This window comes from Euwallacea fornicatus, chromosome 7 (genome assembly GCF_040115645.1).
Source record: "Euwallacea fornicatus isolate EFF26 chromosome 7, ASM4011564v1, whole genome shotgun sequence".
Lineage (NCBI taxonomy): Eukaryota > Metazoa > Arthropoda > Insecta > Coleoptera > Curculionidae > Euwallacea > Euwallacea fornicatus.
The window spans coordinates 551,344-565,148 of NC_089547.1; the positions used below are offsets into that span (position 1 = coordinate 551,344).

At 38.6% G+C, this 13,805-nt stretch overlaps 1 protein-coding gene across 6 annotated transcripts in view; it reads right to left on the reverse strand.

The window, feature by feature from the left end:
* Dscam2 (Down syndrome cell adhesion molecule 2) overlaps positions 1–13,805 on the reverse strand; it is a 133,984-nt gene that overhangs the window by 7,151 nt on the left and 113,028 nt on the right. For 4 of the 6 annotated variants that reach the window (XM_066283885.1, XM_066283887.1, XM_066283883.1 and 1 more), the window contains exons 10-17: positions 11,462–11,613; positions 6,204–6,349; positions 6,029–6,155; positions 5,655–5,942; positions 1,338–1,457; positions 1,108–1,281; positions 869–1,053; positions 64–207 (exon numbers count right to left, since the gene is read on the reverse strand). In XM_066283885.1, coding sequence (XP_066139982.1) covers positions 64–207; positions 869–1,053; positions 1,108–1,281; positions 1,338–1,457; positions 5,655–5,942; positions 6,029–6,155; positions 6,204–6,349; positions 11,462–11,613 — 1,336 coding nt within the window. Of the gene's footprint in view, positions 1–63; positions 208–868; positions 1,054–1,107; positions 1,282–1,337; positions 1,458–5,053; positions 5,143–5,227; positions 5,424–5,654; positions 5,943–6,028; positions 6,156–6,203; positions 6,350–11,461; positions 11,614–13,805 lie in introns of all 6 variants that reach the window. The other 2 variants (XM_066283882.1, XM_066283884.1) reach the window with 1 other exon arrangement.

Genomic DNA, 13,805 nt, shown 5'->3' on the forward strand with positions numbered 1-13,805 from the left:
CTTTTTTGTAATGAAATGATATTTCAAGTAGATATAAAAAATTGTAAATTTTTATATTATTACTTCAAGTTCTTGAGGAGGACCTGGAGGTTCCTGCACTAGGAGTTGCACCAATTGCTGGTCCCTCCCATACATATTGCTCGCTTGGCAGAAATATGCCCCCGAATCTGAGGCGCCCGCATTGAGGATTTGCAGCTCTGCCGCCACCTAAAACCGAATCGCACTGAAGAAGAACCAGACGAAAATTATTTGAACTGACTCAATTTTCTTTCGTATATTGAAAATGAGATGAATATTGCATAAATTTTTGTTGGTAAACTATTGTGAAAGAACCTTTGCATCAGTTTTCGTCAGTTCAATGACCAAAACTAATTCGATTTTTGCTTTGGTTTTCATATAAAAACCTGAATTGACCTGATGTTTTTAGGAAATCCAAAGTTTTTCTTCAGTTTTTGTTCAGTAATGTGAGGTGACCTGGATTTTACCTCAGGTTTTTTTTATCGGAAACCTAAACTGTCCTGATTTTTATTTTAAGTTTCATTATGTAACTTCAATCGACTTAATTTTTTATAGGGATCAGCTTTGTTACTTTGAGTATTTGGGACTGCTTTATTTGTTGTCAGCTAATGTGAGGTAGCCCTTGCCTCAGTTTCTTTATCAGTAGCTCGAGCTTGAAGTGGTTGGCTAGTGAATTCAATCTGACAACATTCCACTCAGGTTTAACTCAACAACCTGCACTGACCCGATTTTTTTACACTTAATGGCCTGACTATAACTTTCCACTAGTCGCTATGTTCTAATCTAACTGCGCTAACAGACCAGATTTTTGACTAAGTTTTTCCTTATAACCCACCAGAACATGACTTACCCCTTCGGGGGTGACATCCTGCTTGGAATTGAGCCGGTAATCGGTGGAAGGATTCAACTCGCTCTTAACCCCTCGGAGCCAAATCACGCTAATGGGCTTATCCCCATTTACCTCGCAATGTAACAAGGCTGAGTCACCCTTTTTGACCGTGATCATCCTCGAGGGCGCCGCAAAATACGGAGGAGCTACAATTCATCCATAATGACCATATGATTTTGCATCAAGGTAGAAATTCTCACAATTAACCCTTAGCTGAATAACTTTTCCAATGCCTGTCCCAATTCCATTCTCAGCTTTGCACAAATAGTACCCTTCTCGATCTTCCTTCACGTGCTGCAAGAGCAGAGTACCATTGCCCAATAGCTTCGTATATGTGTGGTCCCTGACCTCCTCATACTCCCCGTTTTTAGGCCCTGTTTACAAGAGACACCCATATCTGACAAGTGTATAAATAAATTGCATCACAGACCTATGGCTTTTTTCCATATGACCGAGGGCGTTGGGACGCCCTGGGCCTGGCAGTGTAAAGAGATGTGTTTGTTCCGTTCGACGCTCACGTCTACTGGCTCCACCAACCATCTCGGCGGAACTAAAAAGGGAGTTGTGAGGGCGATTTGAGGGCAGAGAAAGGTAAAGGTGTGTCTACTGGATATGTGGCTCCAAGCTGTGGTTTATGGCATCAGTCCCCTGTAAGAGACTGATACGTGTGTTTCGCAATAATGCGTTAATACTTCCAGGTATGGATCGACAAGTCATTTTGTGAAGGTAAGTTCAGAAGAACACACGGCTCAGGAGAATTCATTATATGCTTTATTCGTCTTACGTGCGATCGGAACGAAGAGGGAACACACTATTTTATCACTTAATAATCAATAGTTGAAATCATCTCAGAAAACGCACCCCTCAGTCCGTCAAGGGGTTTCGTACAAGAGTTGCAATTTATGACGGAGAATACAAAAGTTATGTGGAGAATCAAACAAATTCAAAAATGAGTTTTCTCCAAATGGAGCATTTTTAACCATGAGTTGCATACTAACAGCTTATAAAAATGTTAATTTCGACATCTACGATAATTTTTCCTGCATTGAGAGTGGGCCATCCTGTATACAGGGTGTTTCAGTTTTAACCCGTATAATTTTAATAGCGTAAAAATAATGTCAGTTTGTTATATAAACCAACGTCTAGTAAGGCTCCCTTTTGTCGACACAGGGGGTTCAAATTTAATTACAAAAATATTAAATTTCTTTAAAAAAGGTTAAAAATTCGTTAATACAATTTTGGAGGTGTTGATGACTATGAACAACGCACATGTTTTGCTGGAAAAATATATTTTTTAGCTTTTCCAGCGGCGTGCTTATCTCCATTTTAGGTAATATTTTTCAAGAAAGTAGTTTGCTACTGGTTGTTCTGAAAATAAAAATGATTCTTGAATGCCTCGTTGAATTCTGGAGGAATAGTCTCTCGTGGAATTTTTTCGTCCGACCCATGGTTTTCAAGAAAAAAAAATTAATATAATTTTAATGCACGTTTAGGTTGCTTACATATTAATGTTAAATTGTTATCTACATAAGTTGATTCATACTTAATAATAACTTTTAACGTAAAAATATTAAGAAGTTAAATCTCTAACCCCTTCGAAATTGACGTTCTTCATTTTTTAACTCAAATTTGAACCTCCTATATCTGCTAAAATAAACCTTATTCGACATTGGTTTATATAGCACACTGACATTATTTTTGGACCGTCATTATGTTCCTAAGGTTATGCGGGTTAAAATTGAAATATCCTGCATATGTGTCTAATTATTTAATTTCTGTGATAATAATAGACACGGTGGGTGGCAGTTCACCACCAAGAGAACTTTCCAAGAGAAACCTCATTCAAATTTAACTTTTGTGCAACTTTCAAATTCTAAATGGAAGATTATCATCGATGCTTTTTAATAATTTTAGAAAATTACGCCACATTATTCTTGTGCGTTTATCGTGTCTTTTTTCTAATTCTTAAAGTAAATTTCATGTACGTATAGCCACGGTTATTGCCAAATACCCAAACAGACACACCTTCGTTTAAGTTGGGAATGATAAATGTCCAATACATTCAGAAATGATTTGTACACCATTAAAATTTAGAAAAACTCTGACAGAAAATGATAAATTCAAATGCCATAAGTCGTAATAAGCTGACAGCACTGTACCTATTGACATATACAGTTGACATCAACTTATCGGTGTTTGAAGTGGCCCTGCATGGATGTTAGTCAAGTTGTTAGATAAATTTATTCGCATTCGGTGACTGTTTAGGCGATAAACATCGGATGAAATATACCTCTATATATTTATATGTGAAGTCGGATATGCACAGGGTGTCTCATTAAAAGCTGTGATAAAGAATTTTTTTAATTAAATTGAAGAATTGTTATGAGTTTTAAACAGAATATGTATTGCAAAACTTTTCTACAAAAAAAGCAAAGAATTCGACTATTTCAAAAATTGGAAAAAATCGAGGATAACTCTGCAGCAAAAAGTGTAATAAAAAATTGTTAAAATAAAATAAATTAATTTTTTGAAGGTCTATGTGGAAAAGGTGTATCTGTAAAAAGATATGAGGTTCTCGTTTGAAAAAAAGTCGCCCTTGAAATCACCTTAAAATGAAGTTTTGGCTAAAAGTCTTCATGACATGTCCCGCTCTTTACCGCACGACTTTTATTTGAAATTGTTTTTCATACATCGTACCGTATTTGAGTAATTTTCAATCAGAGTTTTAAATGAGACATTCTGTGTATGTATATATATACATATGTATATACATATATATATATATATATATATATATATATATATATATATATATCCAAATCCGAAATGACTACATGTCCCCAATGGACAGACACAGAGCTCACCAATTTGGACTATTAACATCAAAGTACTGCAATTGAATATTTTTTTGTTTTATATGCATATAAATCGTATAAACTAAACATCGGTCGATTTCAAAGTACTACACACCTAAGCATGCTCAACGTGCCATGCCCAAAGCATGCGAAACAAATGTGACAAACCGAGAAAAGGTAACTTAAGAATTGGTTTAAAAAATAAAGGCAAAACAAACTAAAATTGGTGCAAAAACGGTACCTTCGGCCTTACTCGCTTCCCGTCGGAGCGATTCGGGCCCGGACGATGACGTCAGCGGCGGTGCCAAAGCGTGGGCGGTGCTAGTGGGCGGGGCGTGATAGACATAATGCCGTGATTTGGTGGTGATTCAGGGTGTGATAAAACCGAAACGTGATTGACATAATATTTTTAATTTTTTTAAGATAATTTGACAGACGGGCATAGGATTCATAAGTAAAAGTAGGATTGAACTTTGTTCTGTTCTCCAAACACTATATTATTTTGAGAATTTGAAGAGGTGATTTTTAAATATCTTTTGCGTGTCGCAAGCAGTGCCGTAGTCACTCCCGAAGAATATTGCAAAACGTGTTATTCAAACTTTTAAAAAAATCTTTCTTCACAATGTAACGCAGCTTCTGTTTATTGTGTCAATGAAAGACGGTGACACAATGAAAGACGGATAACTTATTCATTGCAGTGCAGCGGTGATGTGACCAGGTTTATTGATCCTGAGAATATTGAGTCTACCCCAACGCATTTCCTCTCTTTGATTATATCATGTGTATTAAATTTAGGCAAATTTCGGCAAATCATGAAGCTGAATGCCTCATTTCAGCTCTGCGTTTAATTAACTCGAGACATTTGGTCGAGTTGCAGCAACAAGAACACAGCAAATGGTGCTGTTATAATATTTTCCTGCATCCTCGACATACTTGCCGACATTGTCGGTTTCTGCCTGCGTTTAGTTGATAGTAAATGAACCGAACGGACGACATTTAATAGGATCGAATCCGGATCTTTAAAGTGCTACAGTTAATTAAACGTAGAGCTCGAATGAAAATTGCAACAGATCTTAATATTCTAAAGCATTTAATCCACCATCTTCTCTCTAATGTAAAAGTGTGTGCGTATCACAAGTCAATCTCGTTTCGTTCCAGCAGTGAAGGGTTAAAGAAATAAGGCCAGTCGTGAATCGGGGAAAATGGGGCGTGGTTTCAGGGTTCAATCGCAACACCTGAAACCGCACTTCTCCAGGCTCTGTACAGTGTGAGGAGGAGCCTTTTCACCTACCTTTGACTTGAAGTTTAGCGGTGAACCGCACTTCTGCCGCTGGATTGCTGGCTACGCAGGTGAAGTCCCCCGAGTGACGCGAATCAAGACTAAAACGAGGCCAGATGACGCGTCTCTCCAAATCGTCGCCCCTGGTCTGAACGATCAGAGTCGACGTGAGTGTAGACGCGTTACCTGGCCACGCTCAGGAGGCTGCTGAAGCCGTCCAGCGACGTAACGTTCACTCCCAGCTCGGGAGCCAACGGTCTGCCGTCCTTGAGCCACGTGACGGTGAGTGGGGGATCCCCCGCGCTCACTCCGCATACTGTGCGCGTGCGCATGCCCTCGCTCAGGCCCTCTTGGAAGTGGAACGGCTCGATTATGGGTGGCACTGAGACCCGAGAGAGACAGAGATAGAGAAAGAGATCGGGACGGGTGGTTAGTGTTGCCTCTGGCGGTTCGGAACCAAAACCAACCAGCGTCTCCGGTAATAATTAATTAAAAAAAAAGACAAAGAACGAGAGCTATAGAAAAATATCGGACCAAAAACAAAAAAAAAAACAACCGACGTTTCGTCTCATATCCATCATCATCAGCAGCCACAGGCAGAATTGAAGATTACCGTTGACGGTTAGTTGTTGGGTGTGAGCCACCTGGGAGGCGTCGTTTTTCACCACGCACGAGTAGTTGCCGTTGTGCTCGGGAGACAGGCTGTCTATACCTAAAATGCTGGTGAAATGGTCCACTTGGGTGATAGTTAGCGAATGGCTTGAGGGCGTCAAAAGGCGCCCATCTTTGATCCAGGCTATGGTCAGCGGCAAATCGCCTTTAGTGACGGCGCACGTCAAAGAGGCGCGATCGCCGACGTGCAACGCCGAACTCACGTAAAACGGATTTATTTTAGGGGGTACTAGAACACATTTCAGTTAAGCAAAGAGAACGTTTCGTATAATATTTCTTCAACTGTTACGTTAAATAATGTTCAAAATCACAGACCTATAACGTCTACTTCGCCGCTTCTCCTAGCGGTTTGACCTCTTTTGTTCCTCGCCCAACAAGTGTACACTCCGGCGTCCTCCTTTTTTTCCACGGGTTCTATTATTAGGGTACCGTCCGAAAGCACCTAAGAAAAATTACCTAACGATTTGTCCATTAAAATAAGACAACATACTTTTTGTCGTAGTGCATTAGGCAGTTCGCTGCCGTTTCGCTCCCAGTGAATCTCTTCAATGGGGTAGCCGGCCACCGGGCATTTCAGCCTCAGCTGCTCTCCAGCTACAGCGGTAACTTTCGGCAGCAATCGTATATATGGTAAACCTAAGCACGTGTCGATAAGAAAAGTTAGTACGTCGTGAAAAATGTTTCAAACTGACAAGTCGCTACAGAAATTTGTTATTATTTTTACATATACAAGTATGGACACACCTGCGTAATAGCGTCACGTAACATTGAAACCCAGCGCCGTAACATGGAGACGCCCCATCGATTGTGGGTATTTCACTGTTTTATGAAGGAAATGATATATGATCACATCTTAGAATGGCTGAGTAGATCCCCGTTACATGGTCTCGATTTATTTTCCGTACTTCTAAGAAATTTATTTTATTGACTTCATCTGCTTATATGATACGAGAAGATGCACTATAACGCGTAAAACCTTAGTGAAAATAAATGCATTTAGTCCTAGGGAAAATCTGAGAAAACTAATACCTGTTACGACTTTATATCTCGTTCCAGGCTGACGTTTAATAAACTCACCCGAAAGACCAGTTTCGATTCCATTAGACTTCATCAGTTCGGGTCTTCGCGAGTCAATCAAACGCAAGTAGAAATTGATGATGTCAACGGCCAACATGTTGGGCGTCTTTGTTGCATCTTGATCAAATCTTTGAACGTAAGCAACAGGTCAGTGCATAGAGCGTAGGCTCTGGCCACTGGCCAAGTCGCTATGGTCAAGAGTGATGAAGCTGAATTGTGTTAGTCAAATAGTTATAGGAAAATTTAGGGTGTTCCTAAATATCATGTCCATACTGAAGGGTGTAATTCTTTAGTTTATTTGATGATTGAATGAATATGAACATAGGTCTGCAAACGCCTTGTTACCTATTTGTAGGGTGTTCAAATAAAAAAAAAGCGACTACTATTGATGAGGTACGAAATCAAGCATCAGATGCATTTGAAACCGTATGAAATTTTCAAATTCTCCGGAGGTATTCGAAAGAATATGGGCATCAATGGGAAGAAGGGTGGACGTATCTGTAAGGGTTTTAGGAGGTTACTTTCAACAGTTGCTCTAATATAGTTTCCTTGTTAACCGTATTATTTAAGGTCATCCCGATATTAATTCTCAATAGGTATTTTTTTAAATCCTTAGAAATAGAGGATTACCTATAGTAAATACTTGCCCTAATAACTTTTTATTTCATATGAGGGATTACCGAAAATCGTTATTTATTTTTTCTCGATAATCGACACAGACACGAAAATAATTTAAGAGTCCAAAAAGGTTCTAAATAAAATAAACGAGTCACTCTATATTTTTAGAGTTTACTAGCGGTGATCCGCCAAAAAGTTCTGGAGAAGAAAAGGGAGGCATGGCCCTTGAAAAAATACCACCTTGTAGATGATCAAAACTATTTGACACGCCCGACGATGTAAGTCCTACTGTGTAAACTACAGTGGCGGACAAAAGTTTAGAAACTTTCTTGTTTTTAAATTTTTGTTTAAATATGAATTTATAGAGACTCCTCCTATGCGTAAAATGTGTCTTTACAAACCGCATGAACCTCGTATAAGCTTGTTTATGGTATAAGTTTTTTATAATTTTATCATTTGGACAAAATAGTTTTTTGCTCAGACAAAAATTTAGAAACTTTTCGTTTATCTTCAGTTTGTTCAAAGTTTTAACCATTTTGGATCATTTATTACTACTAATGTTATATGTTATGGGTAAAGCAAAGTGTATTTCAAGCGATTTAAAGGAAAAAATTATTCAACTGTATGAGAGTGGTCAAAAACAAATTAATATTGTTAAAAACCTTAAAATTAGTAAAAGTTCTATTTCAAGAATTATAGCTGTTTCTCGTGTTGGTGATAAAAATCTGTTAAGGCTGAAAAGTGCAGGACGTCCACGAAAAACGACTTCCGCAATTGATAAAGTAATAAAAAGAATCTCGGAAAAAGATCCTCGTAAGATAGCACGCGAAATTAATCAAAAAATTGCGGAAGAATTTCATCTCCAGTTGAGCAAAAGGATTGTGAGACGTCGGTTGAATTCTGTGGGTTTGTTCGGAAGGGTTGCTGTTAAGAAACCACTCTTATCAAAGAAAAACGTGAAGGCCCGTCTAGGTTTTGCACCGGAGCACTTACACTGGACCTGTAAAAAATGGCGTACGGTTTTTTGGAGTGACGAAAGTCAATTTAAAATATTCGGATCGGACGGTAGACGCTACGTAAGATGACCAGCAGGTAGAAGATACGAAGTCAAGTACCAAATACCAACGGTTAAGCACGGAGGTGGAAGTGTGATGGTACGGGGTTGTTTTAGTCGGTCTAGTCTTGGACCAATTGTGGAGGTACAGGAAAGAATGGACAAGTTTCAACACTGGGATATATTAGCGAATAATATGTTGCCATATGCGGAGTATGAAATGCCTCTTCGTTGGAAATTCCAACAGGATAACGACCCCAAACACACTTCAAAGATACTCAAAGAGTGGTTTTCTTCAAATGGGATCAGTGTAATTGAGTGGCCTTCACAATCTCCGGATTTAAACCCAACAGAACACATGTGGAAAATCCTAGATCGACGCATTCGCTTAAAAAATATTCGTAATAGGGTTGAACTTTTAGAAACAATAATGGACGAGTGGAAAAAAATTCCCGAGGAAATGTGTTGGAAGCTGGTTGATTCGATGCCCAGAAGATGTCAGGCAGTGATTAATTCGAAAGGATATGGCACCAAATGTTAAAATTCTTTTTTTCTGTATTATTAATTCATTTATAAATAAAAGTTTCTAAACTTTTGTCCGACTAAAAAAAGATGAAAATTTTCATTTTATTTTTGGTATTTTATTAGGTCGTGTAGTATGAAATGAGTAGAATTGAATTGAAACTTTAGTCATTTTTTTTTCATATGAAATGTTTTTATTGTCAATCGAAATATGCACCACCATTATCAATACACTTCTGCCATTTAACGGGAAGTTCATTGATTCCCCTGCTGTAAAAGCCTGCAGGCCGGGAGTCGATAAACTCGTGGAAGGCAGCTTTGACAGCCTCGTCGGAGTTGAATGTTTTCCCTGCCAAAAAGTTATCCAAATTTTGAAAGAAGTGGTAATCAGTGGGTGCTAAGTCGGGTGAATACGGTGGATGACGAAGAGTTTCCAATTCCAACTCCTGTAGCTTGACCAAGGTGACTTGTGCGGTGTGTGGCCGAGCGTTGTCGTGCAACAATAGCGGTGCGCTTCGATTTACTAATCTTGGCTGCTTAACCGACAGTTGCCTCATCATTTCGGTCAGTTGTCGGCAGTAGACATCAGCCGTAATCGATTCACCAGGTTTCATGAAGCTGTGATGGATGACACCTGCGTTGGACCACCAAACAGACACCATAAGCTTCTTTCGACGAAGATTTTTTTTCGCACAATGTTTTGGTGGTTCATCTTGATCCAACCGCTGCGATGAACGTCTGGTATTGTCATGTAGGATCCATTTCTCATCACAAGTAACAATCCGATTCAAAAATGGATCGTTATTATGCCGGCACAACAACGAAACACAAGCTTCGAGACGTCGTTCTTTCTGTATGTCGCTCAACTCATGCGGTACCCACTTGTCCAGCTTTTTCACCTCACCAATTTCAGCCAAATGAGTTAATATTGTTTTGTTGGTTACACTGAATATTAACGAAAATTCGAACGCACTTTGACGTGGATTCGCTTCCACCACGGCTTTCAGATGATCGTTATCCACTTGAGTTTCAGGTCGTCCACGTGGTTCATTTGTTAGGTCAAAATTGCCAGGACGAAATTTCATGAACCAACGAGATACTGTTTGCTATGAAGTGACTTCAGTACCTAACACGTCATTAATATTGCGACCGTCTGAGCTGTTGTGGTTCCACGGTGGAACTCATATTTCATTACCACACGAATTTCACTATTTTGCATGGTCGCACAAAAATTTTTATAAAAATAAAAGATTTCAATAATTTTTAACGCTTTAAACTCTGATCAAAAGAGGAAGAATGTGCCTTTTCCACATAAAAAAGTCAAGTCCAAATATAGATTTAGAGTGAAGTTATTCGCAGTTTAATGTGGCATTTCGAGAATCTACTCATTTCATACTACACGACCTAATAATTACGGTGATTACGCTTATTAAACGATCAAACTGACGAAGGCTACAACTACATACATCAACATCAACAATATCGCAATAATTTGCTTTTTATTTGAGCTAACTTAAAAATAAAAAAGTTTCTAAACTTTTGTCCGCTACTGTATATTCTAAATTTTAGTAAAATATCTCAAAAACTGCACAAGCTATACAGGGAAAACTGAAAATTTTCTGTAATTTGAATATCTTGTAAATAGATAACGAAGTGATTGCGGACCCATGTTTATATTAACCTTTAATCATGAAATAAGCTAGAAAGAGAGAAAAAGTTTGTGCTGATGTCCCCTGCTACTCCGTAAAATTTCTCGGTATATTTTTGGGACATTCTGCATATTTCTACGACAATTTGCATTCATCTTTGTTAAGACATTTTGCGTAACAGTGCATTGTTGGGTATCATATAACCAGATAAAATCAAAAGGATAAAACTGTCAGGAGTGCGGAAAATAAACCGCGAGTCTGTTATGGAGATCCGTGCAGACATGCAAAGATGTGATGCAACACCAGCACGTATCATTTTTTTTTCATGTAACACCGAAATACCGACAATCGATGGGACGTTTCTGTGTTACATTGCTGCGATTCGGTGTTACGCGACGCTGTAACGCAAGGCCGTTCATACTTGTTGCGACATAATGTCCTGATACATGTCCGTCCAAATCATTTACAAAGAAAGGGTGTTGTCAGATATCTAATCATTTGAAAATGCGGACAAAGGATGCCGCTCATATAATTTAATTGTAGGTGCTCCTGCTAAAATCTAAGAATTGGTTTGCGCGAACATGACAAATTATACAAAATGGAGTGCTTGATGCGTTTCATGATTCATGAGAGGCCTCCTAAACGCAATTTTTACAATGTGAGTATGCGTCGACGAGATAAAGAATTATAAAGTTCGATTCAGAATTATATAAAATCGTTTGTATCAATTTTTTGGAAATCTATTCAGTTATACGGTTCAAATTTAAATTCATTTATTCAAATCCAAATTACTCCAATAACTGACACGATAACTCTATGCGCACTTACCGTACACGTTAAGCCTGGCCGAATGCGAAGTTTTGCCAGCCCGATTCTCCGCCGTGCAAGTGTACTCGCCTCCGTCCTCCACCATCACGTGACTGATGTTGACGTGGCTGATGACGTCACCGTGGACAGTCACGTACTGTCCGATAACGAAGCTGAAAGAATCGCGTTTCAGGTCACAGCAATCGATTGCGGAAAATCAAAATAATTAGCGAATCGCGACGGAAAACAATTCGCAATTTAACTTGCTACATAACTTTAATTGCCTCATGATTAAGCGTGGGCAGAGAGGGACGAACGGAGGACGCAGCGTCAAATCTGTTCTTTGCGCTTCGACGATCGATGTGTACAAGTAAAGGGTGCTTAAAAGAGAAATTTATAAAACTCGTCTGAGAGGTACAACTAATGTTCCTCCATTTAAACGGCTAACCAAAAGTTATGGCTCTCATACCGGCTGGAGGGCTTAATGAAGACAAACCCAGAAACATATGGGGAGAAATATCAGCCCTATTAAGAAAGTAATTCGGACATGTTGGAGGGCAACGCCAATTTGTATTCGTTATTTTGGGTTCGCCGCGATATTTGTGACTCTATTGAATTGAAAGGTGCTAAGCCGATCTTACGGGGCAACAGTTTTGCGACTGATTTGGCCCCATTTTTTGCAGAGGTCGTTCATTAGTGCGGAGCATCCGGACAGTGTCCCATTAGGGCCCGAATTTCGCGCTCCGCTGCTTGTTTTTTGCCTGCTCCTAACAACTGGGGCGGATGGGTTACACAGTTCCACTGTTTTACTGTTTGGTTTACTCTATTTTCCATGCCGTTCGTTACGATCCAGATACGACAGGGGCGGCCCGAAGGTCCTTTAGCTTTTTATCATTCCATAGGCATAGACGATTTATTCCGTGAAAGTTCCAGGACCACAAAATTGAAAATGTAATATTGACAAACTTTTTTTTCATTATTTTTTCACCAGGAAGAATAAAGGCGTAACGAATTGGTTATTTATAGTAAGTTTCTAAAGTTTTAAACCAGTAAATGCCTTCTATTTTTCACAAATTGTGAGAGTCCTAGAAAAATCATTGTACACAAACGGCACGAAATGGCCATCAACTATAACATGTTCGGTGAAAAATATGTGATATATACTCAAGATTCCTTGAATTAATCGCTGAAGAATGGTAATTCGGTACTATATATTTAGTAGTTGTCGAATCGTAGTTGTATTTATTTAATGAGTTGATAAAGACTTCTCACGTTTGAAAGCGAGTATACAGAAATCATTTAAACGTTGAGTTCGCGACAATAGAATGAAAGACGACATATATTTTATCTTGAATGCTTTTAACTTTCCTGTTTATCTTCTCCCCCATAAAACTTGGTGCAAAAGGACAAATATTGCATAATTCGCAACCTTCATCCGTTTGCATAATGATGCGATTTCAATATTGTTCTACGAGTGCCCCGAAAATAAGCAAAAACGCATTAACAACATAATATAAAAAGCACAGATTGCTGACTATCGGCGACAACAGCTTATATTCGAATACGTTTATTTTGTACACTCACTGAGTGTGAAAAGGGGTTTTTCACATCCTCATCAGGGAATAATAATATTGTTAATGTCTTACTTAAAATGTCGAATGAAGGAAGTTCTTGCAGGGTTTGGTCAGATGTTTGGACATTTTTCTTTCATAATTAATTTAAGATTAAACAACATGAGGGAGAAGTGAACAGTTTTTCGTGCTCAGATGCATGTATCTTGGATAAGTTAATTTGTTTTCTCTTGTCAATGTCAGATGTTTTATAGATAATAGTGAATGATGTTAATAATCGACCTGTGGTTATAGTTCACCAAATGGTAACTGCGAAGTTTTCTTTTACGAACGCCCATTGCTATTGCTACACTCAAATAATGGCTAAATTCGGCTTTAGGCTAGTCGGTGAACTGCAGTCAGTAAGTTTATTATTTTCCGCACTCATTGGGTAAATAACTATTACCGCACGCATGTCAACCAGCACCTCTTGACATTGCTCGCCAAGATTTTTTGTACAGACATATGTTACTTTGCGTGCGTTAAAATACAAACAGTTTGCCAGAGGTTAAGCCAAAGAGCATAAATTACTTTGATAGCCTTTATTCTTGGATTATATAGTTTTTCAACGTTTGTCCAAATTCCTGAGGAGTTAGTTGCTTTTTTGCAATCTCAAAATTGGACAGAAAATCTTTTCCACTTTCTAAATAGGAAATTCTTCTATTTAAAATTTCAAAAGATTTTATATTTTTTAACTTGTTGCCTGGACCGCTTAAAAAGAGTCCTTTCCAGCATATGAAGTGACCTTCGTCGAC